The sequence below is a fragment of the Puntigrus tetrazona genome, chromosome 5 (assembly GCF_018831695.1).
Source record: "Puntigrus tetrazona isolate hp1 chromosome 5, ASM1883169v1, whole genome shotgun sequence".
NCBI lineage: Eukaryota > Metazoa > Chordata > Actinopteri > Cypriniformes > Cyprinidae > Puntigrus > Puntigrus tetrazona.
In genome coordinates this window covers 2376321-2401631 of record NC_056703.1, presented here as the reverse complement: position 1 = coordinate 2401631, position 25311 = coordinate 2376321, and the positions used below count along the sequence as shown (strand labels likewise).

Sequence of the window (25311 nt, the reverse complement as noted above, 5' to 3'; positions counted from 1 at the left end):
ACACAGTACCCACCTCTAGGTAAAGTTCTGAAATGTGGCAGATACAATCTTAGATTTACTTTTGTTTTAACTCTTAATTATTTGTTTATAGCGAACATATGTAAATGAGCAAGTGTGGGTGTTTTACGCATGTCTACCAGCTAGCGTGGAAATGTTTGTCTGTCATCCATTTATTCTGGCCTCATAAAGGTTGGCATGCAATTATGATCTTTGCACTGTAATTTAGTGCAGCCTTCTGAAGCTAAAATAAGTCATAATGCAAATATAAACTTTGGTAAAGTGTGAAGCTTGATTTAATATTCAACCTCGGATATTCTCGTGGCTTTATAAACAGAAATTTTTGAAATTTGTGCGAAAAAGATTTTAATTTGGACTAACCCCACGGTAGATACGTGCACAAAATATGTCAGATGAAAAGACCATCTCCCATCATTTCTTGTGGTTTCTGCTGCTTGATTAATTAGGCTATGTGGAATCATGGTTTCCAACACCCACCACCAGTGAAATTGTGAAAACCTCAGAGTCAGGGTCCCACAGGAAAGTCAGGCAAGAGAGTCTTCATCTGTGATTGATCTTCTTGAGTTACCTCTGTTACTATGGCAGCCATTACCACTAATCCTCTCTGTTTTAATGACCTCGTGGTCACGCAGCATCCCACTGCTTTGATTCTGAGAGCTGGAGGTCTGCTTAAAAACTTGCTTTGAATTAAACCAACCTCATCAAGTTTATTTCTGGAACAAATTGTCATTTCTAATTGATGGTTCACCAGTGCTTTCATAAATCTGTCTCTTCACTGCTGCTTTTGTGTGTGTGTGTGTCAGTCCCAGCGTGCTTTAGTTGTCTGAATGTGTTTTCTATTTTTCACGGTTCAGCAGTGATGGAGAAAACCTTTATGTTTATGTAAAATCTAAAGCTTCTAATTTGGTTCTAAAACTGACATTGTGTGATATGAAGTTTCCAAGCATGTGTCCTCTTATCTATCAACTTATTAAACTCGTGAAAAGCAGCCTATATGACTCATGTGCTATATTCCAAGTCTTTTGAAAGCAGGCTCTATGTTTGTGGAAAAACAGAAATTTATCCATTGGCTATCTGTAGTTTTTAAATGCCATTCATGTTCACATTATCACAGATAATATAGCATGTCAGATTTGACTTCAGTAACGCTGTATGTCAGTGGTTCATGTGTCTCATAACCAATTTTCAGATTCAGAATAGTCCAAATGAGATTCCATAGCTGCAGTGGTGGGTGTTTTAGTTTTCTGTTAGTCGCAGGTAGAATATTTAGTACATTTCCCTGTAAATTTTACAGGAATTTACCAGTAACCATTTAACAGGTTTTTACCCTAGATTTTTTTACCGTTAAAACCACAGTCATTTTTCTCAGTGTACCTTTGCTCAGCATTGGCTTTTGTTGTTTGGAAAATGGCAAAATGAGCATTCTGATGAACATTTTCATTTGTGTTCCACTGAGGAAAGGAAGTCTTAAGGAAAGACATGGTGGTGAGTAAATGATAAGAGAACATTTGTTCTTGGATAAAACACTTTCAGTAGCTTTCAAGCGCTCACAACTTAAAAGACATTGGTTTCACCCATTTCCTAAATTAAGGCCAAGATAACAAAGTACACAAGCTACCATTCAAAAAGTTTGGTCAGGAGGATAAAACAACAACAACAACAACAACAACTTTTATTTAGCAAGGATATAGACATTTGTAATGTTACATCTTGACAGAAGACTTGAATATGCCTGTTTGCATCACAGGAATAAATTAAATATGAAAATATTTTAAAGCCATAAACACAATTTTAATATCACAATTTAAATACATTGTGATATTCTTAACTGTATTTTTTAATAAATGCAGCATTGGTGAAAATAATGGATTTGTTTCATAATGATTAAATAAGTTAAAAATAAATCTTTAAAAATATCTGATTTTGATCTTCTGGTGCATAAAATTTGGTTGGCATAATATCACGTTTTGTTCTGCAGACACAATTCAAATGGGAAACAAATCGGACAAGTGGCTGTTGCGCATTTTACGTGGGTGCTTTTCACCTTAATGGCTGTCCGAAAGGCTTAGTTGGCTAGAGTGTGTGAAGCCTGGGCACAGCTCCTGTGTCTGGGAGGTTCTCTCTCTGGGAGGGCACTTGGAGAAAGCTTGCACTGTCTGGGATCTTTAGCTGGGATACAGAGACTGTGGTGCAGTGTGTATCTCCAGCAATCATGGTGTGCTGTGTCTGTATGGGATGTTACCTTGTACTAGATCTGCTCCTGCTTGGAATGCATGTGGAGGGCAAAGGGAAAGCCATGGTAGGAAACGAATACACGTCTTTCCTTTTAGCTGTGCTTCAATTCATTTTTCGCTATTAGATGGTTAGATTTTGTTTGGATGTTTAACACAGGATTAGTGTAAAAAAAAGGTGAAAATTATTTTTAAAATAAATGTTAAAAGTTGTTTTATAATCTGGTTGTATCGTATCTGCTTATGTATTCCAAAGGCAAAAGTGCAAAGGTATATCACATTGTATTGAGTTTAGGCGGCTCTTGTATTAACTGACATGTCTAAACTTTCAGAAAGGTTAATAAATAAGTAATAGAGATCTTCCCATGAACATGTTCACTTGCTGAACAAGAATGAAATAAAAGGGTAAATGGGCTGGAAGCTGCAGTTTGAATGGAGGTTATGGAGATCATATGGAGATTCATTGGTGGCCCACTAAACACAATACTGTCTAGTTTTCTTCGTCTTTAACAGTTGCACCTGATTTCCTTTTTGGTGATCCACAAAAATGTTTCAGGTGACTTTCCTGATGGGAGTGTCAGATATACCCAGCTGGGTTCCTCAACAAATGACCTGCAAGGATTTCCCTCATACCTGTGTCTTAACCGTGATTTATGGCGTCTGTCTTCATTATTTACTGTTGGGTCAGCTGTGATGAACACTGATAATATTTTGCCCTGCAGCCTTGAGTTCCAAACTCTGACATCGTGCTTCATCATTTTCCAGTCTCTGTGAAACATTTGTTTATATCTACAAACCTCTAAACTGAGTTAGCAATTATGATGTTCTTACTGGTCGATGCTTTATCTGATATCTCATTCACTTTCAGTTTTAGATCTTTAGCATTATAGACTTTCAGTTTGATTCAGATTTATCGGTACTGTACGAAGCCAATGAAACTGCATCTAACCAGAAGTGTCATTGTTAGATAGGATATGAATAAATGATGGTAAACCACAAATGACAGTGTAGTGCACATGGCCAATGGCCTCAGAAAGTGCATGGGCATACTTTTAAATGTAAAAAAAAAGTGACATCTGCAAACGATACTAAAGCTTTTCCCAGAACTAGCTTTAAGAGTAATCTTTGTGACTCTGGGTCATTTCAGTAAATGTATGAAGTTACAATAGTTTCCCTGGGGTTCACACAGATGTTGTAGTTCACACCTGCTTAAAGATGTATTTCATTGCAGTTTGACAACCAGGGAAAGAACCCTTTTATCTCTACAGTCTTGCAAACATATTTTTGTTAAATGTTTTACTCAACCTTCATGTGGTTTCTCATCATTTTGATTATATTTCCTGAAAATTATAGTTAATGTTATTGCATTGCAAAAAAACCTGCTGATTTTACTTTGATAATTGCTTTAATTTTGAACTTTTCCTGGTCAAAAAAATACCAGCCTGCAAAGCCTCTTGCGAATTGTTATACCATATAACTAAATATTGGACTCTTTGGAGTCTTTGTTTTCTTTTTGTTGGGGTGGGTCTTTCTATTTCTTCATGGAAGTGACTGATCTTTGTCCTCATTAATCCGAGCTTAAATTGGAGCTTAAAAATTTTTTTTATTGTTTATCACATTAGCGTAAAAACCACAAAAATGACTGCCCTATGAAGATAGCTTTTAATGAATATATCTGTTGTTATGCTGTTAACAACAAAATATATATATATATATATATATATATATATATATATATATATATATATATATATATATATATATATATATATATATATATCTCATCAATTTGCTGTCTTTAACTGAAGATAAATAAACTTTTAAACATTAGTGTACAAGTAAAAAGGCATAGCATTTTTAGAGTTTATTTTTGAAACTATAGCAACTGAAACCTTTAACGTGGAATATGCAGAGTATCTACTCACTTCCTCTCAAACGTCCTAGTGACTGATCTTCTGAACAAAGTGTAATTGTGTCTTGTAGCATCTGGTTCTGCTCCAGCTTCTCTCACAGGAGTTGTTCCAGTGTTCGGTACAGTTCCAGCCAAAGATGTAACCTGTAGCACTGAGGAGGGTAAAACAATTATTTGGGGAGCTGTGTCACCCTAGAGAGGATCAAGTGTCCCTCTCATCTGAGGCAGCCGCCTTACAGTGTTAAGTGCCTGACTGCTCTTTCTCTGTAGCTTATTGTTAGAGAAAGAGAAGAGGACAGTAGGATGGAGCCTCTGGGTCTCTGAGCTCAGAATCACGTGTAGGCCCTTGCCTTATCGCAATTGATCGTTTTTCTGCTTTGTGCAATGTACACTTAATTTTTACGGTGCCTGATTTGGTGATGTCTGGCAGTTGTTTTTGGTTTAAACTGAAAATGCAAAAAGGTACTCAACTCTATCCTGTCTGGATGTTTTGGATGCTTCATAATTAGATGAATAACTGCTGTGAAGATCAATAAAAAATGTACACAATATGTACCAGCTAAGCAGCCCTGACTGTAGAGACAAGAGGTCACAAAAAGTTTTGAAATGGATAACAATAAAATGATTTAAATACCCTCAGTGCAACAGTTAAGCAGGATTTTTAATAAAATATTTAATGGATTATCCCCTTAGCATTTTGTTAATGTATCTTGTTTGCTGTGCAAAAATTGCTGTGCTAAGTCTTTTTTTGTTCGCTTCCAGAACTCCAGTGTCTCTTCTAGGAATGAAGATCTTCGTAGTGAATGGGATATGTCTTCTTATCTGAACAGAACTTCAAAGCATTCGGTTCGTGGCTTTGCAGTGGTGGATGAGTCTGACCTTCTCACATCTCCTGCCGTCAGCACACATAGCAGGTATAAGGACACCAGTGACAAAAAGATCCAGTCCACCACCTTCAAATCATCAGAGGAGAACTTCACCTCTCAAAAACTGAAAGCAGATTTGGGTGGAGGCCGTCTTGAGCGGCTCCCTTTGAAGCCCTCTGGGGACATTGCTGACCTGGATTCTATTTTGAATGTGAAGACATCAGCCAGGCAGAAGGATCTGGTCAGGCCGACAGTCCATCCCGAGTTAAACCAGCTGACTGAAGAAGGTTTCTTACTTCCTTCAAAGAGCTTTGAAGTAGTCGGAAAGCCTTTGGCCAGCGTTCACGCAAAAAAAGGAAATGAATCGCTTGTAGGCAAAGGACAAGCTGACTACAAGCACTCAAGCAAGAAAAGAGTTGCATTTAAACATGGTGATGTTATATTAGGCATGGATGGAAGGAGATACCGGCTCCTCAGTGGATCTCCAGGGCCTGTTGGGCCACCAGGGAGAACTGTGAGTTACCACAATTAAATCCTGATAAAATCACATGCTCTTCCATCATTTTTGTCCAGAATATGTGCCAAATTTGAATCTGAATCAAAACACTTGAAAAAATAAAAATGTATATGCATGGTATCATTTCTGTACATGTCATAAAAAACAAGTATATGTACGAATGGCAAAAACCCCTTCACTGGAGTTTAGACAAATTGTACAAAATTGTACAAGTGAGGTTGTGCGAATTTGTACAAATTAGCCACCTCATAAAATAAACACATTGGTTGTGAGGACATATATTTTAGTTAGTTATTGTGGTGCACCTCTTTTCAGGTTAATCAGGTTAATTCAGTTAATCTGAAAGTTTTATGACTTTTTTTATATTCTTAAAAAAAATTCATTTGAATGTACAAAATATTGGCCTAGCAATAAGATGAACATAGCAACAAAATTCCAGTAAAAATCCCATCAATACTGAAGCTGTTTGCTCTGCCTGTGATGACTGGGACATAGTTGCATTTGTTTGAAACAGTAGAAGTCATTTTCAGTTGGGAGCAGACTGAAGACATAGTCACAGTAGTAAAATTTTTGTCAGTAGTAAAAATGGCCTACTGTCAATAGTTTAGTGATGCACAAAGCTCTGCTCACATAGAAGTCACTTTGAAACCAAGGTTCATTCCGTTGGTCAACATGGTAAATTTGCATGAAAAACTTGAACCATATACAAAATCTGTGTGGGGAAAAGTTTCACTCTTCACCAATGGAATATTTTGTAGGAAATATCTAGCCACTAAATGCTGTGAAATGACCAATCAGAATCAAGTATTCCGGAATGGAAAACTTCAGCTATTCAGTCTTAAGAAAAGTAAACAAGTAGCTACTATGATGCTAGTGCAAATAAAAAAATTTTCATGTCTTTTGTGATTTACAGTAGCTGTGTTTTCCCCCCTCCTCCTGTCTGTTGGAACTGAAAACGTGCCCACTTTTCAGTTTGCAAAACAGGCGGTACTTGTTGTTTGAGCTAGAAACAGAATACTGAACTGAAATCACGTTAAATTGCTGGTCTGAAAATAATTCTTAATCTCACTACTTATTTTGGTCTTTGAAAATACGTTATAAAAAAGCTGAATGTTATGTAATCTTTTAATCTTAATGGAGAATTCCTTTAAATATGCCTTACATCTATAACCAAACATTACTACGTCTGCCCTTTTCTGAATGATAGCCTTCCACTGTGAAGCTCAAATATAAGGTAGTGCTAAATGTGCGCTTTGCAGAAGGTTAGAGGTTTGGCAGCACTCTTCATATTGGCGTGTTTAAGAGTGTCACATTACGTAACATACATAAGATTAAAAAGGACCTATAAATATTAATTGACTCGAGATTCAAAGTCGTCTACTGTGTCGTGATTTCCATGCTTATATTTGAACATGGAAAGCAATCTTCTATAAACTAAGTTTGATGGTTGATGACAGTAGCTTTGCACTTTGCTGTGGTTAAATGCTTTTTATGAATGCCAAAGTCTCATGAAGATACTTCATATACTGGGCCGTCGGTTTTAAGATTGCTTTTCTTGTTTACACAGGGGTGCGCAGGCAAAAGGGGCTATATTGGATACAAGGGTGATAAGGTAAGGAATTTACATTACATTATATTATTTGGTGATTATGGGATCACACCCTTATTTGTACCTGTATGTCATTCTAGGGTTCTAAAGGAGACCAAGGAGCCGATGGACCAAGAGGTATACCAGGACCACCAGGTCCACCAGGACTTCCAGTCCTCTACCTTTGGAGGAACACAGAGGAGGATTGGGCTACGTTTAAGGTAGGCCTTAAAATGCCATATTATGGAAGACCATTTATCTGTTGAAACTCATACTTACAGTTTAGGCTTCACTTGGTTAGCTATACATGGAATTTTATGGCACATGTCCTGGCCAAGTGTGACCAGTAATGTGCAACCATGATCAAAGCGTTAAAGGTGGATTCTATACTACTATAGAGTAGTCAAAGCAATGCACATTAAAATTGTTAATTTGTTAATTTGACATGAAGCAGCACTGCGCAGACTGATCAGTGTATGACATCAAAGTACTGTGAGAAAGCACAAGGAGCCGGCTGGTCTTTATTGCACATATCTTATATCATAGATCAGTATGTGAAGCGCAAACAGCCAAAACCTGGATTTTTAGGCAATATAGAAATGGCACTTATGGTTACCACAGGGCTTCACTTTGTAGTCTGACTAGCCTCGGAAATCATGTGCCACAGTTTAAATGATCTAAATTGGCATAAATCAGATGAATCGAGATAAATTAGGCAATCATCCTGCCCATCCTTACCAAACATGAATATATAGCAGTGAGCCACCGCCTGTGTCTCTCAAACTGCTGGATGGCACAGCCTTTCTATGTTCCTGCCAGTCCTTGTATTCTATCTATTTGTGACTCTCTATTTTTGAGCATATATTTAAGTATAATTGTAAAACCTCAGATTTGACCTCCCTGTAGATCTTTAGAACCCAAAACTGTTGCGAATATCTGCTTATTATGATTGTGCAGCTGGAACTTGGCATTATTTAATGTGTGTGTGGAGAATATCTAAATGTTGTTTTTTCATCATCGTTTGGCAGAATCCTCAAACATGATGGATGAGTTTAGTCCTCATGTGTGTGTATATTGAGCCATGGGTGGTAGGTGAGGGAGTACATTCAAAAACGTTTTTTTTTTGTGATTTGTTTCAGGGTTTTAATATTTCTTTCATCTTTTTTGTGCTGTCCAAGACGTTTCAGGTTTCACAATTTGACGTACCTTGACTTCAGGGATGATTTAATTATATTTAATTTGGTTATTTATATTAAAAAGTCATTACTGCATTGCATTTTTATTTTAGCACAGATCATTGTGGAAGTTATTTAAGTGCTTCAATATGGAAGTTCAAATTTCATATGGTGTAATGTATGAGTTGGCTATTATTAAGGAAAATGAAGTCAGTTGTATGTATTTTTGGAAAAAATGATTATCCCAATTTTCAATGTACGTAAATCTTTACTACATGATGTCACTTTTATTAAATAAATGACTGTAGAATTTTTGTAGCTTTTTCCTCACATTTTCTTGATGTGATAAATGATAAAAAGACTTAGGAAAAATCTGTTTCATCTCAGTGATTAATATAATTTGTCAAGTTTAGATGGATGTGGCTACATGGAGCTGATTCTCTGTGTATTCAGTGATGATTAGGGATGATTTGTCATTTAAAATATATTCTAAACTGAACCCTTACAAACATTGTTTGTGCTGATGGTGCTTTGCTGTTTACCCAGGTTGCGCTCTGTAAAATGGTTACAGTGTTGTGAGGAGGTTTTGACAGATGTTTAGATCCTCTGTTTCACTGGGACATGTAGAAGGCAAGTGCACTGGGAGGTCCGATTCCCCAACTTCTCTTAAACTCACCTTCACTGGACCAGCAGTGAGCCGAACTCTGCCCTGTTGCCAAATTGAGCATGTGCCAAGACAAATGTTGTATAAAGCGGAGGCGGACTGGGTGATTTAATATCAATGTGACAGAGACTGTGTGTCTATGTGGGTTCGAGGCCTCAGCTTTTCCAGGCCACACTGCAGAGACAGCGTACACTGTCTCTCAGTTCTTCTCCTCTATTTGAACAGGAGACATGCCTTTCAACACTCCCTAGTTTGTGTTTCTTATAGAGAGGAATTGAAACATACAGGCATTAAGTGTTACAAGAGTTTAGATTGAGGATTTGTTGTTGAGGATTAGTTTTTTTCCTATTAAAGCCAATGAGGCACAGAGCTTCCCATGATCTCTCGTTTGCGGTCTGAATTGTATTTATGAATTCATGCGTATGCTGAGTCCAAAACCACTTGATTGTTTGCTCATTTAATATTCATTACATGGTGAATGCCACATGTGGGAGTAAATGTGTCAGTTGAGACAACCTAAACCCTAAACAGTCACAAAACAATGAAATATATAAATGCATGTACAAATGTTTTTAAAAATAAACAATTTTGATATTGGTATCTTTGAATGTATTATTTTTTTATTATACTGATTTTAGTACTTAACATTTTGCAATATTTCTTTTTTTTTTTTTAATTTTTTTGTTTTTGTAGAGAACATCTTATTACCAATTGCTCGCAGCTGGATGGCCTGTAAGTATTTGAAACTAGAATAAATTAGCAAAACGCCATTATAACATATGCATGTGGTCTCTCACTAAACCGTTTTTCGCTGATGTCCTACAGAGACAGGCAGGACACCCTGGACCAATGGGTGACACAGGAGACCTGGTTTACCTGTGAGTACACAATCAAACACAGAGAGTAAACAAAATTAAATCAGACTGAATTGTTAGAGAACGTGTTTTGAGTATGACAGAATTTTGCACTGACCACCAATTGTATTGAAACATACAGGCATTAAGTGGATATTAGACTAGCATTGTGGATATTAGACTAGTGTGGTTTACCGTAATATGATGATTGATGATATGGTTACAAATATTAGATCTGAGTGTCTTTGATTTGGTATATACAGTACTGTGAATACTTGTTTTATTCCTGAAGGGGTTTCCTGGAGATCCTGGTCAGATGGGACCACCAGGCATAAGAGGCGAAATGGTACCTATTCATTATAATATCTGGTTTTGTGTGTGGGTGTGTGGTCATAATAGCAATGAGAGTTCAATGGTATATCTTCAATAAAATGTTACCATAAGTGATGAATACACTAGTGTTCCAAACTTTGGGGTCAATGCGATTTTTAAAAATACTTTTGAAAGTCTCTGATGCTAACCAAGGCTGCAATTATTTGCTGAAATAAAATTTGTAATATTATGGATTACTAATGTAATTTAATGTAACAGTTTTCTGTTTAATGTTAAATTGTAATTATTTCCTGTTTTCAGCATCCATTACTCCAGTCTTCAGTGTCACATGATCTTTAAATCGAAATTTTAATTCTAATATACTGATTTTGTGGAAACCATGATGCTTTTCCTTTTTTACAAAATCATTTGATGCATAGAGAGCTCAAAACTGTAACAATGTAAAAATATTTACTTCTAATCAGTTTAACTTTTCTTTTATGGATAAAAGTTTAAATTTATTTCAGAAGAAAATCTTACTGACTCCAAACCTTTAAACACTGGTGCAGATTTATGCAAAGTGCCTAAAGGATTTAGTTACCAGCAAACACTTTATAATAGGGTGGCATTGGACCAAAGGGTGTTCGCGGCAGAGCAGGAACTCAAGGAAGAGATGGAGAGAAAGGTCCGGATGGGGTGACAGGATCTCCAGGGGTTCCTGGCTTACAGGTGAGAGTAAGGGCATGGGATGTCTACGCTAGCTTTAAGTAGTTGTAGAAGTTCAAGTTGGGACACTAGTGTCAATATGATAATGTTTTAATGGTAAAGCTATGTATAGTAGCTGTGGAGGTCCAATGCAAAAACATCTAAAAGCAGTCTTGGTCAAAAATGAGATAACGGTACTGAGCGAATGCTTTCCACATGTAGCATATGTTCATCAAGTATTTTCAACCCATCAAGTATCCCTCAACCCATTCAGAAATACCAGTACTTAGATAGACACCTATACATAGTAGCCAAAAAGAAACAATCATTTTAAAGAAAACTCCAGTCATACTTAGAGGCTTCTGCATCTGAACTCTTCATATAAACCTAAGTTGCAGAAAACAATATGTTTTATGTTCCTGGTTGTGGCTCAAGGGTCCTCGCGGTTATAAAGGTGACACAGCGCCCCCTGGTGAGAAAGGAGATGAGGTACAGTGTGAGGATACATAATCTTCTGATGCATGACCCTGTAACTGCCTCATACAGGATCATAATATACATAATATAGTATAAAGCAGTTTTTCTACCTCTATGAGCAGGGTTTTCCTGGTGCCCCTGGAATCAGAGGAGACAAAGGACAGACTGGCCAGAAGGTAAAGAAAGCCTTTATCTAAAGTTTTTGTGATAATTGGTGTGTGCTGTTTATATATAGAAATTCAACATCTATACTGCCCCCTAGTGAACCAGGAGAGTATACTACCATAAAAAAGTATAATCTTCCATAGTTGTGATTAATGGTTATGCCTCTGTTATTTTTAAAAAAATAGGGCTCAAAAGGAGATATTGGGTTTACTGGCTTTTCTGGCCCTTCAGTGAGTAAATCCCTTCATATTCTTAAACTGCTAGTTCTTAACATTATTACTAGTAACTGGTGTTAGTATCCTTTTTATATTGTAGTTAATATTAGTATATTGTATTATTATATAATATTTTATTAATGGTTTTCTTTCCTTAAGGGACCGGTTGGTTTACAAGGTGTTCAAGGGATTCGTGGACCACCTGGTCCTAAGGTGATTTGATTTAATTAAACTTATTTTTGTGCATTTATTTTCGGGTAGTTATTTTTACATTGAACTTGACAGTATAAGGATTTTTTTTCATAGGGGATCCAGGAAATGATGGAAAACGTGGTCCTCCAGGGACAGTGGTGAGTCGTAAATCTTTAGTCATAAATCATGCATGTGACGCTAGTGCAAAAAAAAAAAGTTTTTCAAACTTTATTTCTTGTAAGTTACTAACTATATAAAGTGGATATCTGTTATAGCCAAAAAGGAAATCCATTTGGGAATACTAAATTGGGGATGGTGATTACTTCTTATTAACAGAGAAATCATCCTTATTCAGGTGTTTATGGATATTGCTTAATAATGCTCAGTTATTTGTGGGTGTCTTTCCAGGGAGCACCAGGTGCTACAGGATTGGTTGGGGCACAAGGTGTTAATGGCTCAGAAGTAAGTTATTGCTTACTACAATTTCAGTAAGCAAGTGTCAGTTTTGTTATTTAAAAGGATAGTCTACCAAAAATGAAAATTGTTATATTATGTAAGCCCTCATGTTTTTCCAAACCAAAAAAGATGCTCTGCTGTTGAACATTAAAGGAGATGTTTTGAAGACTGTTTGTAGTCAAACCATTTGGGTTCCCTTTGATTTCCACTGTATTTGTTGCCCACACAACGGAAAGCAATGGGATCCAATCTGGGGTGTTTTTACAAACATTCTTTGAAATATTATTAAATAAATATTATACATTATCAGAGAAAGACTTTACTTGGTTATAAACCAAACACTTTTTCTGTTAAAGGGGGATGCTGGACCTGCTGGCCCTGTGGGGCGGAAAGGCCCTCAGGTATGCAACACTGTTTTGTGTCATTTCTTCATGAAATCTGTATTATCAGAAGCTGAAATAGTAAAAAACCTGTCCTGATTGTTCCTCCTAGGGGCCTAGAGGGATCGAGGGAGACAGAGGCCCACCTGGTGATCCTGGATCCCAGGTACATTTCATCATATGAAGTAATAGACAAATATGTGTCTGTTGTGAAATTAAAAAAATGTGTAAGCTTTGTCACAGATGTTAGTTTTTTTTACCCACAGGGTCTTCAAGGTCAGGCGGGTCCACAGGGTCTCAAAGGTGACATAGTAAGTTTAAAACCTTTTCTGTGTACATGTAGAAAATATGCAGTTACATAAGTTATATGTTTATAAAATATTTTTAAGATAGATATAGATAGATATTTTTGTTTGTGGACAGGGGCCAGAGGGTCCAGCAGGTAACAGAGGGCTACAAGGCATTGAAGGGCCCATGGTGAGTCTGTTTGTCAATATATATATATATATATATATATATATATATATATATATATATATATATATATATATATATATATATATATATATATATATAGATATATGTATGTGTGTGTGTGTGTGTGTGTGTGTGTGTAGAGGATGATACAATTTCCTAGAAGCGTACACAGCAGTCATTCATTCATTCGTTCATTCAGGGTACAACTGGATATCCAGGTCCAAAAGGCATTCCAGGTGTCACAGTAAGATATCTGATTCACCGTATGTTTATTTGACATTTTAGACAATATTTGTAAATTGATGTCCTTTATCATGTATTACCTCAATAATGAATGCTTCTAAATTCAGGGCAGTAGGGGACCAGATGGAGAGAAGGGTGACAGAGGACCAAAGGGGAAAAAGGTATTTACCAGCACGCAATATATTCAGAAATTCTATAGCTTTAAATTCATAATTATAATATTGAGTAAATTGACTATTTATGAATATACTGTATGTTTTAGGGACCAAAAGGAGCACTAGGGATCATGGGTCCACAGGGCGAAAGGGGCCAGTCAGGCCTCCCTGGTTTACCTGGTGTCAAAGGTCACCCAGGTACTCCAGGTATTCAGGTATACAGTCGCACAGAGGATTCTCTATGAAATGTCATTCTTTATATGCATTATTGGCATAATCTTTAAGAACTGAGAATTAGAATAAGATTTGTTAGCACAATACATTTGTTCTTCTCTGACCCTTTTTCCCAACAGGGTGTAGATGGTGAAGTGGGTCCTCAGGGAACGCTTGGAAAAGAGGGTCAAAAGGTCAGAGTGCTTTATGACTTTCAGGTGGAACGATCACACCAAAGGCATTCTTGTAGCTCACCATTTTACATCAATCCCCATGTGATTGCTTCTTTTAAAAAATGCTGCTGCCCAAAGGCTCTTTAACGGTGTCCTACAAATATATGCACCTAAATCAATTTTTTTTTTTTAAACAAAGGGCAGCAGGGGTGAACCTGGTGTTAAAGGAAGAACAGGACTCAGAGGATCCAGGGTAAATTTGCTATTTGTTTCATATAAAAGTGAAACCACCAGTGAAAACGCATTAACTTGCAAATGTAAAGTCCGTAATCTAAAAATTATATTGTAACAGTTTGAAGAAGAAAAATGGAAATCAATAATGGAAAAAGTCAGATGAATCACATTGATTTGAGAAATATTTATTACTTAAATGCACAGTTTTAAATTAGTTTTCAAATCTTTAGATTTTTTTGGTTTATTCATAAGGTTTGTTTCATGAATAATCTATATATATTTAACATTGTGTATTGTAAGTGTAAATGTAAGCTTTCCTGCATCGTTTGATCACGTTCACTCACGCTGTTTCTGTATGCTCAGGGTCGAGCAGGCCAACATGGTTCCCCTGGTGTACCTGGAATAGTGGTAGGGAAATTGAATTTGAGTCAAGATTTATTTAGTTCACATGTTATTGGATTGGTCAGATTTACTTTGCTGTTTTTGCAGGGTTTACGAGGCCCAGTTGGTGCCGAGGGACCAGAAGGAAAGCCTGGTACACAGGTTCCCATTTCATACATTTAATTTCAAGTTTTTTTTTTTTTTTTTTTTTTTTTAGATCAGTCATAGTGATTTATCATATGAATCTTTGCTTTGCCATTACACCAAAGAAATCAATCAAAATTGTGTTGATTTTATGTATCTGTCTTGCAGGGTGTTTCTGGTTCTGTTGGAAGCCCGGGGGATAAAGGACCTGATGTATGTTTCTCATAATCAACCACAATATTCTATGAAATATGTTAGTCAGTTGGGAGCAGACTGCTGCTATAATAAAAGCTTGGTGTTAAGACTGATCAGTGATAATGGCAGTTGATTCTTTAAAAGAGCTATTACCAACATAGAAGAAGGTCTCAGAAGATACAGACATGTCGAGGTCAGAAAGATCAGAGACTAGTAAACTTAACAAGGTCTTAAACGTCCTGTTGGGTTGGTGCTTCTTTCATGGTGGAATGATCTCTGTTTCAGCATGACAGCAAAAGCCTGAAATGTGTTTCGTAAGAGTAAACTGGTAGACTGAATCATATATCTGTATCTTGTGCTTGTTTTATATCTTCGTAGAACTTCATGAATTCAGTTATAAGTATAATTTCAGTAAATGAATTTCAGAATGTCTTAGTCCTTTTTTTTTTTTTTTTTTTAATTTTTGCTTTATTGACAGCGTCACATGAGCTGCATAAGTGTGCATAAAACCTACCAATGGTGTGATCTAAATCATGTGCTTCAATGGAAGAAAGTAAATCTAAAGGGAGTTAACAGGATCAGCGTCACTAAGTAGAATAGTAGCCTAGAAATAGTTACTGAATCCTAAATATTTGTATTCCTTTTACATCAAACAGATTTTTTTTTATCTTTTACTTTTCCATGATATGTATCATATAAATTCAGAAATATTTGTCATCTAAAGGGCCTGAAGGGCGTGACTGGAGAAGCAGGAAAACAAGGCCCTCCTGGCTCACAGGTGAGCGTAACAACAGGACGAGCTATTAGTAGACTGTCTGATTAATATCTTCTAACACTTAATCCAGTAACAGCGTTTTTTATTCTTGTTCATTAACATCTACTGAAAACTGTTCATCATCAGTTCACGGTTTCTCCTCGTATTAGGGCCAACCTGGACAACCAGGCCAAGATGGCACTCGGGGTCCTCCTGGTGAGAAGGTAAGCCTCTCAAAGCATTGTATTGCTGTAATAATGCATAGCGCTCACGTGTTTTATTACTGTGTGTTTGTTATCAGGGCTTCACTGGTAAACCAGGCATTGCAGGTGCTCAAGGGCCTGTAGGCATGTATGTAAGTGGCTCTATCCTGCGCAAAACAGTCCAGACAGACATGAAAAATCAGCTTGTAGCAGCGATTTCATTCTGTTTTTATGCTCTCAGGGTTATCCAGGAGCCACAGGCCTTCGTGGGCAGCCAGGTCACATTGGAGAGAGGGTTAGGGCTTTCCGCTATAGACATTTTACTGCACATTTTTGCTATGATTTTTTTTGGATGTCGTATTATTACATAATTTGTGAATGTGCATCTGCAGGGTGAACCTGGCATCAGGGGTCCTCTGGGTCCACCAGGCAAAGAGGGCTACCTGTAAGTTGATTTGAATGTTATCTATTAAGTTTCATTAATGTTTTGGTCATATCTGTAATTGTTACCTTGTTAAACTTTTAAGGGTTTACCAGGTCCGGCTGGTGGAGAGGGGCTCACGTGGACCACCGGTGAAGTAGCATCTCCACTCATAGAGCCAAATAATTTTATTTACAGAGAATTTATAAATAATATTTTCAAAAACTTTTAGGGTCACCAAGGGGTAACAGGACCCGCTGGCTTATGAGGATTGCCTGTACGTTGTCCTCACTATACATTTTGATTTTTTAAAAGCATAAAAAAAGAATACAACGTAATTAAAGTATAGTAGCTTATTTTAAAGTATAGTAGCTTTTTTGTTTATATGTAATACACCATGTACTGCATGCATATTATATAATATGTAATTTGAAATAGTATTTTGTATTGAATTACACATATATAAATTTTTATATTAATAGTGAAGGAACCTTATAGCCTAATGCTGATTATAACATTATTTATTAGTATTTGTGTCTTTTTGTCAATTCAGGCCTCGGGATTCCAGGGGTTGAAGGAGTAGCTGGAAAGCAAGGCCCCAAGGAAGCCAGGGGCCTCGGGGACCACAGGGAAAACAAGGAGCGATTGGATTGCCAGTGAGTGGGTACCCCTCAATTTTCATGATAATTGAATTTTTAGGGTAGTTGTAACAGAATTGTTACGATATGAGATTCTGATTATATTCTGCTTTTCAGGGTTCACCGGGAACAAGTGGAATGGTTGGTCAAGCAGGAGAAAAAGGAGGGCAGGTATTGTAAGCATTTCAGTTTTATTAAATCATGTTACATAACACAGGATTAAGCATTTGATTTATAATGCTCTTCTATAGGGATTGCCAGGACCTTCAGGTGACCCTGGATCTGTTGGATTGAATGGTCCACAGGTTGGTTCATTTCAATATATGCAGTATTAACTGCTATTAGGAGGCATCCTGTTTGATTTCCTTAAATCAGCGTCTTCTTTTCTTGGGCAGCTTACCAAAAATGAAAGCAACTTAATCTCTGGTTTAGTATTTTTAACAAAGGCATGTGAATATTTTGATATAGCGAACATTGCATAAGTTATAGGGATTTTTGTTAAAGTGTGATAAAGTGTGTAACTTGTTTTAGTAAAATTAGCAAACAGTTTATTCTCTCTTTCTGTTGTAGGGCCATCCTGGTCCAGCCGGTTTTGAGGGGCCAACAGGGCCAAAAGGAGAACATGTAGGTGTTGATACAGATTTAATGCATAAATAAAAAGCACAGAATCTGTCAGAATTAACTAGAATGTTTGATTTTAGGGATCAGCTGGACCTACTGGGAAGCCTGGTCAAAATGGCTTTCCGGGAGAACAGGGACCTCAGGGCTCTCAGGAATCTGAGGGCACACCAGGACCGCGTGGAAAAGAGGTCAGCGACAGTGATTGCATGAAACTTCAAGTCTCGTTATTAAACCTCATTACGCTGCATTTGTAGTCATTTAAGAGTTTTTTCAAAGAAACAAATTATTTTATTTAACAAAGACTTCAAAAGTTATAGAAAAGGCATATAATGTGCAATGTGACAAAATATAAAACATGTCCATTTCCCCAAAATATTAAGCAGCACAACTTTTTAAATGAAGACAGGAGTAATGGCTGCTAAAACAATAGCTTTACTATCAAAACAATAAATCAGATTTTTAAATGGATGGAAATAGAAAACAGTCATTTTTAAATTGTAATAATATTTCACAATATTATTGTTTTTATTAGATTTTTAAATCAAATGAATACTTTCCTGGTGAACATGAGAGTTTTTTTGTTGTTGTTGTTGTTGTTTTTAAATAAAACATATTACCAACCCCAAACAGTAGTGTATATATATATATATCTTAAACATCCTTGTTCTATTAAAATGCATTGCAATAAATTATAATGAATATGATGTTTCTTATTTACAGGGAGGTATTGGACCTCCAGGTGATATTGGTGACCCTGGGCCTAAAGGACAAAAAGGTAAAATAATTGCACAGTACTAAGTAATATATCATTATATGAGCTGTAAAGGTACTTTGACCAGTTTTTACAGAAAGTTAAGGAACTATATTCTTATTCAAACAGGGTGGCCCTGGACTTGAGGATTCTCTGGACGACAAGGCCCATCTGGATTTTTTGGGGACAGAGAGAGAGAGGACTGAAGGGAATAAAGGCTACACTGGACCACTTGTTAGTGATCCTACTGAATAAAATTCCATTCCTGTTGGACAGACCAACCTATTACAGTATGCACTGTTAATACATAGTTGAATAATGATGGTCTCTTCATCAGGGTCAGAATGGATTGATGGGGAAGTCTGGTCCATCGGGTTTGATGGGTCTAGAGGTATGATTTTTATAAAAGATACACTTAAATCAGCTTAAATGATTGTAGTTTTGGAGTCTGTTGGTTGAGTTTATAGGTTGGCTTTCAACGCAGGGTTTGATGGGCCTTCGGGGACCACCAGGAGCAAATGGTTCTCCAGGCCCAAAGGTATTGCTCCCTTTTCTTCCTCAAGTTTCTTTCATCAAGTTTCCTTGTAATAGATCAGGATTACTCTTATGCACTTGTTAATGTAACAGACCTGCTCTTTGTTTCATAAGGGGAAACTGGATCACCTGGGGCACCTGGCCATCCTGGAGATCAAGGCAATCGGGTAAAATCAATGACTGTTTTCCATGATACAACGGTTTGGGTAAAATAACATTTGAATTGTCGACAGGGAACAAGACGAGAGATGCCCTTTTTTGCATATATATTGGCTGCTATATAAGATTACAGGAACCAAGGCGAACCTCTCAATGTCAAATTAAAGTCATTATGTTTTTGTTTCATCTACAGGAATAGCTGGGCAGAGAGGCTTAAAAGGGGTTATGGGAAGGCAGGACCTCAGGTTAGTATGGCTAACCATTTCAAGGTAAATCCCGGTTACAGTACTAGATTTTCAGCGGATGAATAATACTGATATTGCAGGAGCCTTGGGTCCCAGAGGCCCTGAGGGCTTATTGGGTCCAAAGGGTGTGCCGGGACAAGAGGGACCTAAAGGTGAACCAGGAAGGCAAGGACCTCCAGGGCAGACGGTGAGACTCTAAATTAAAGTATTTTTATAACAAGTATCTACAATCTACTTAATGTCAGCTGATGATTGTCTCTTGTATAGGGACCACCTGGCCCTCCTGGTACTGAAGGACCTTCTGCATTACCAGGAAATGAGGTAGAATTTTAACATAATATTGTCCAAATATTTTTCATATTTAGTCATGTTAAATAGCATCATTTTAATATTCTGTGCATATGATCGAAATTCATGTGTTGATTCATTTAATTGCATTGCGCTGTAATTTCTAGGGACTTCCAGGAGAAATGGGACCTGATGGCCCTGTCGGCCCACCAGGGCCACAAGTCAGTATTTGTTTGATTTAATTTCAGGGAAGATTCTGCAATGAATCAGCAACTAAATGGTGATATTATTTCATCACCTGGAAACTGGTAATTATGTATTATTTCTGTTTTATTAATTATTATTAATGTTTTAGGGTCTAATTGGCAAATCTGGGCCTCAGGGAAGGCATGGACCGAAAGGTCAGAAGGTCAGAGTAAATCCAAATCTCTTAATTGAATATTGAATTTGCAAACTGATATTATTTGCATTTTCCTTCTCTAATTGCTCTGTTAATTTATGAAAATATTATGACTCACTACTGTAACAATATATATATAACTGTATATATATATATATATATATATTCAGGAAATGATGGTCTGGATGGACCTCCTGGAAAACCTGGGCATGCTGGCAAGAGAGTAAGTACAGAGTTTGGTTTGACATCTTTGTGGGAAACATTTCTAGCAGTAACAGAACAATATAAATTTTTCTTTGACTGTTAGGGGAAAAAGGGAAAAGCTGGTCAGAGGGTCTTAGAGGACCTAGAGGAGAAGGTACTCATTTATTATTTAGTCATTTTTAACTGATCACCACCAAATTACTGTATAAGCAGCTTTTGTTTAATTCTTAACAGGGCCAACAAGGAGCAATGGGAAAGGCTGGACCTCTTGGCAGAGCAGGACAATATGTAAATTAATATATATGGTTAATGTAACGTAAGATATATATGTAAGACGATGAGAGTATTCATCAGTGGTGTACAATCATTGTATCAGGGTTTACCAGGAATTCGAGGCGAGAAAGGAGAGAGCGGTAAAAAAGGATTTGAGGTTTGGGAGTTTAATGGAAATGTCATATTAGAACTGACAAACTGAGAACCTTGAGGCTTACTCTTCTTTCTGTCTGTAGGAGAGAAGGGGGAACTTGGGCCGCTTGGACCTCCAGGGAGATGGGCTGAAGGTAACTTTATTCGTCTTAATCAAGTGCTAGAAGAAACTGAAAAGACTCAAGGCACCTGTTAGTGTATTGTGTGCATGAATACTGAAAGTTGTTTTGTCTGACTTCTATCTGTTGGTTCACTTCAGGGGGAGCAGGGCCTAATTGGGGAAAAAGGAAAATATGGGCTGAAGGGAGAGCAGGTGATATACAGTATTTAGATATGCATGTAATAATACTGTTGGCATGTAGTGTATATAGAATCATTTCTGCCTCTTTTAGGGGGATATTGGCCCAACAGGTCAAAGAGGGACCCAGGTCTTCCAGGAATGCCTGTAAGTTATTGCCACGCTGCGTTAGATGGAAAACTAAATCCAAAATGTATTATTTTGCCCGTTTTTTTTCTAGGTTTCTAAGCAATTAATTTTTTATTTTATTTGTATTGGTAATTTAAAATGTCATATTTGTAAACTTTGGCGTCAGTAAGAATATTTTTATATTAATATTTTTGAAAGAAAACTGTCTTATTTCATCATAAATTCTGTAAATTGCTCTCATCTTATGAGTCACATAAACTTCAAGAGTTATTCTAACATGCTGATTTGTTGCTCATGAAACATTTCTTCTTAATGTTATCAGCACTGAAAGCAGTTGTGCTGCTTGATATTTTTATGAAAACCATGATGCTGTTTTTCAGGAATATTTACTTCATAAATCCTTCAGAAGAACAGCTTTAATTAAAAAAAAAAAAGTAACTATATATATATATATATATATATATATATATAAAACCAAAATCAATTTATTGTGTCCTTGCTGAAAGTAAGCATTAATTAAAAAAAACAAAAAGGATGGCAAACTTTTAAACAGCAGTGTATATTTAGGATATACATAAGACAAATACTTAAAAATGAATATTAAGTGATCAGTTTCAATAAAAATAAAATCACATTGAGGTTGGTAGCATTAGACACTTTTATTTACAAATGATTCTCAAGTGAACTATTCACTTTGTTCATTTCTTCACTCCACAGGGCCTGTTTGGAGAAAAGGTTTGGAACCAATATTTAAATACAGGCTTAAATACACATTGTTCTCTTATCTAGTTTTACTTTCGTAGTTAACATTTGTTGATAATGAAATGTGATTTATTCAGGGTTTAAAAGGATATGCAGGACTTACTGGTCCAAAAGGAAAGAGAGGTCCTCCTGTGAGTTTGACCGCACTGACAGACACCTAAATATGATAAATGTAGACCATGAATGGTGACATTAACGTGCTGACTGTAACTGTCTTTATTTTAGGGTCCACGGGTCTTCCAGGTCCACCGGCTTATCTCTGAACATAACAATGACTCAGCTAAAAGTAAGCACCTAATAAGGGATTTGGGAATCCATTCATTGTACGAATAACACATTTTAACACATCAACTGTTGGTTCAAGTGACAGTGCTTTTTGATTTTCTGCACAAATTAGGACATCATGTACCTCTCCGACAAGTCCAACTATCCGCTTATTAAGACCTTGCTAAGCTCCTACAGGAAGACCTGCGATTCTTTATAGATCCTCCAGATGGCACTAAAGAACATCCAGCCACCACCTGCTTGGAGTTGATGCTCAGTCATTCTAACTTAACCAGTGGTCAGAGTCAATCTTATGAATGTTATTGTTCATTGGTTAATTGGTAATTAAATGTATTATTATGGCCTGTGTGAATACTTATACTTGCTCTTACTGATTTTATTTAACTAAACTATTCTTGTCTCAGGAATGTATTATATCGACCCAAATCAGGGCAGTCCTGCTGATGCTTTGCTGGTCTATTGTAACTTCGGTGCAGGAGGACAAACATGTTTGCCATCCCTGCAGCCACAGGTAAGTACATTTTTCCTTAGCATTTGATGGGGCCGTAAAAAAACGATAAAATACCTTAAATTCATACTGAAATTTGAAACTACTGTTTAAACGTCTGAAGTAAGTGACAGGAAATATTTGAAAGGAAAATCTTATGCGCCTTCAGACTGCATTTTCTTCATCAAAGATGTAATATAAACAGTAATATTGTAAAATATAATTAAAGTTTTAAATAGGTGTTTTCTATTTTATTATATATTATTGCTATCAAATTAATTGTCATTAATTGCATACAAAATGAAGAAATTACATAATATATTTGTGTATACTGTGTATATTTTTATGTATATATAAATACAAGTACATGATTGTATATATTAAAAGAAATTTATATTAAAAGTTTATATATTAAATGTAGTTATATATTGTTGAATATATAGTTGAATATACAAAAGTATATAGATCTCTCTCTCTCTCTCTCTCTCTCTCTCTAGATATATATATATATATATATATATATATATATATATATATATATATATATATATATATATATATATATATATATATATATATATATATATATATATGTGTGTGTATTTCTATATTCATAATAAATATACACAATACACACACACACACACATATATTATGTAAACAAAAACCTTTCTTTTAGATGCAAAAAAACAATTAATCATTCAACAGCACTATATATAAAATGTATTTTTGTGATGGAAAAGCTGAATTTTAATCATTAATGTTTTGCTGCCTAATATTTTTTGTGGAAACCATGATTCCTTTTTTAAGAATCTATTGATGAATAAAAAGCTCAGAAGAAAAGTGTTCATTTAAAATAAAAACCTGTACTGTGTTCACTCACATTTTTTTAATCATTGTAGATTTAAAAACATAAATTTGTAAAAAAATAAAAATAAAAAGATAATAATAATAATAATAATAATAATAAATAAATACTTACTGACTCCAAATTTAAGATTTGTGTTTAGTAAATAATAACCTGATAATCTCTGCTTCAGATCCCCATGAAATCCTGGCTCAGAGACGCCATGCCAGACTCATTTACATGGTTGAGCACTATAGATGGCGGCTTTCAGGTATGCCGTTTGCTCAGAAGCACTAACTCCTGCCATCGTGCATTTCCCACTTGAGAAAATCTTTGTGTCTTTATAGTTCGACTACATGGAAACGGGTGTGTGGTGCAAATGAGATCTCCTGCGACTCAACAGCAAGTTTGTGAAGCAGAACATCACATTTTCATGCCAGCCAAACAGCCACCAGGGCTCCAACGAAAGAGACATTAAGTTCCTCGCAGATTCAAGGAGACAGAGCTTCTTGGGAACATTACTGGATTGCGAAGTGAGATAACTGTATCTAAATGATAATGGATTGCATTGTCGTTGGCTTAATTTGATTATGTCCTCTTTCTGTCTGCGTTTAGCCTGTCGGGTCACCGGATCCAGGCCCTCGGGAGTCTGTGTTCCAGTTAGAGACTGAAGACCTGGAGCTTTTACCAGTCAGAGATCTGGCTTTATTTGGCCACAGTGACACGACGGAACAGTTTCAGTTTACTGTGGGACAAGTCTGCTTCAGCTAAAACGCAAACACATTTGAGGACTCGCTCAACTCTTGTGCAGAGCCCTTCTCTGCCGAGACGAGAAGCAGAGCCGAGAACGATAAGCAAATATCAGGACTTTCTTTACTCTACTGTTCTCCATCTGCTGTGGGAATGGAGGTTCCTAATGAAGTTTTCACCTTCGGTTTACAGTGTACCTTCAGTGTACAATTTTAAACTGATTTGTTGTCTAGTGGCAACGGCAATCCGGTGCGCAGCTTCTCACGAGGAGATGTAATATATTGTTTACAACGCTTGTTTCCTGTCAAATAACTGATTATTTATGTAACGTCGGGATGTTGTTACTCGTCATATTTCACAATGATTTCCCTTTGATTCAGGTTTTGTTGCACCTTATGACAAAGAGCACTGTGATATACACTACATGGCCAAAAGTGTCTGAGCACTTTAACACCATAAGCGCTTCATGCACGTTTAATTTGAAAACCTTTGGCATTGATAGGTAGTTCATCCACTCTGCACTGCTGTAACGGCTTCTGCTCTTGTTGGAAGGCTTTTAAACCTTTCAGAGATTTGCTGTCACGTTTGGCCATGTGGTGTATGTGGCACTCAAATCTGATATTGTTTAAACAATGTACCTCAAGCATACAATATGTATGAGGTACTGCTTGTGAAGACTAATAACACGAATGAGAATATTTTGGTCAGACTGTTGCCGTTGGGCCATTGTTTACTGTGGAACCAATGGAATTTACAGTACGTTACGTAACAAATTATATGACCGTTTCTGAATAACGCATAATCAATTGTTGTTCTTTTGTGCGAATTGCAAAAGAGTCCCATTTAAAAATAATGACAATTTAGCTCGTTGTAAAAGTAGCTCATTGCAATCTGTTTTAATAGCAAACTGATTTTATTCAAAAGAGTGTGTTTTATTGTTGGGTATGTTATGGTTGCCTAAGTAAAAATCAAAGGAAACCAAAATAAATCCTCAAGGGTTTGTGTTCTTTCAGGTTACTGTATGAAATTAAAATGCCTTCAGCGTGAATTTTAATAACTGCAAAGATTTTTTTAATTTGGGAAGCGCAAGTTAATATCTGCAGGAATCAGAACGCTGTTAAGTATTGTAAATGTGACTTTGTCAAGGGAAAACTGATAAAAAATAAA

General features: G+C 36.4%; 1 protein-coding gene and 2 long non-coding RNA genes across 3 annotated transcripts in view; all 3 read left to right on the top strand.

The window, feature by feature from the left end:
- LOC122346100 (collagen alpha-2(IX) chain-like) overlaps nucleotides 1-16481 on the top strand; it is a 32903-nt gene extending 16422 nt beyond the window's left edge. Inside the window, exons 7-36 of the mRNA XM_043240773.1 lie at nucleotides 4924-5541; nucleotides 7112-7156; nucleotides 7234-7353; nucleotides 9665-9703; nucleotides 9797-9841; nucleotides 10118-10171; nucleotides 10759-10866; nucleotides 11278-11331; nucleotides 11442-11495; nucleotides 11670-11718; nucleotides 12006-12049; nucleotides 12300-12353; nucleotides 12704-12748; nucleotides 12840-12893; nucleotides 12994-13038; nucleotides 13151-13204; nucleotides 13404-13448; nucleotides 13555-13608; nucleotides 13710-13817; nucleotides 13956-14009; nucleotides 14188-14241; nucleotides 14586-14630; nucleotides 14712-14765; nucleotides 14916-14960; nucleotides 15667-15720; nucleotides 15867-15920; nucleotides 15998-16051; nucleotides 16141-16194; nucleotides 16292-16344; nucleotides 16427-16481. Of these exons, the coding sequence (XP_043096708.1) occupies nucleotides 4924-5541; nucleotides 7112-7156; nucleotides 7234-7353; nucleotides 9665-9703; nucleotides 9797-9841; nucleotides 10118-10171; nucleotides 10759-10866; nucleotides 11278-11331; nucleotides 11442-11495; nucleotides 11670-11718; nucleotides 12006-12049; nucleotides 12300-12353; nucleotides 12704-12748; nucleotides 12840-12893; nucleotides 12994-13038; nucleotides 13151-13204; nucleotides 13404-13448; nucleotides 13555-13608; nucleotides 13710-13817; nucleotides 13956-14009; nucleotides 14188-14241; nucleotides 14586-14630; nucleotides 14712-14765; nucleotides 14916-14960; nucleotides 15667-15720; nucleotides 15867-15920; nucleotides 15998-16051; nucleotides 16141-16194; nucleotides 16292-16344; nucleotides 16427-16481 (2265 nt within the window). The remainder of the gene's footprint in view (nucleotides 1-4923; nucleotides 5542-7111; nucleotides 7157-7233; nucleotides 7354-9664; nucleotides 9704-9796; nucleotides 9842-10117; nucleotides 10172-10758; nucleotides 10867-11277; nucleotides 11332-11441; nucleotides 11496-11669; nucleotides 11719-12005; nucleotides 12050-12299; nucleotides 12354-12703; nucleotides 12749-12839; nucleotides 12894-12993; nucleotides 13039-13150; nucleotides 13205-13403; nucleotides 13449-13554; nucleotides 13609-13709; nucleotides 13818-13955; nucleotides 14010-14187; nucleotides 14242-14585; nucleotides 14631-14711; nucleotides 14766-14915; nucleotides 14961-15666; nucleotides 15721-15866; nucleotides 15921-15997; nucleotides 16052-16140; nucleotides 16195-16291; nucleotides 16345-16426) is intronic.
- Nucleotides 16482-16930: 449 nt separating this feature from the next.
- Nucleotides 16931-17725, top strand: LOC122344845. The gene is made up of 5 exons (XR_006250936.1): nucleotides 16931-16976; nucleotides 17076-17129; nucleotides 17210-17263; nucleotides 17529-17582; nucleotides 17660-17725. It is a non-coding gene; the product is annotated as an uncharacterized LOC122344845 (long non-coding RNA).
- Nucleotides 17726-22236: 4511 nt separating this feature from the next.
- Nucleotides 22237-23665, top strand: LOC122344860. The gene is made up of 3 exons (XR_006250939.1): nucleotides 22237-22337; nucleotides 22465-22571; nucleotides 23588-23665. It is a non-coding gene; the product is annotated as an uncharacterized LOC122344860 (long non-coding RNA).
- Nucleotides 23666-25311: the final 1646 nt, after the last annotated feature.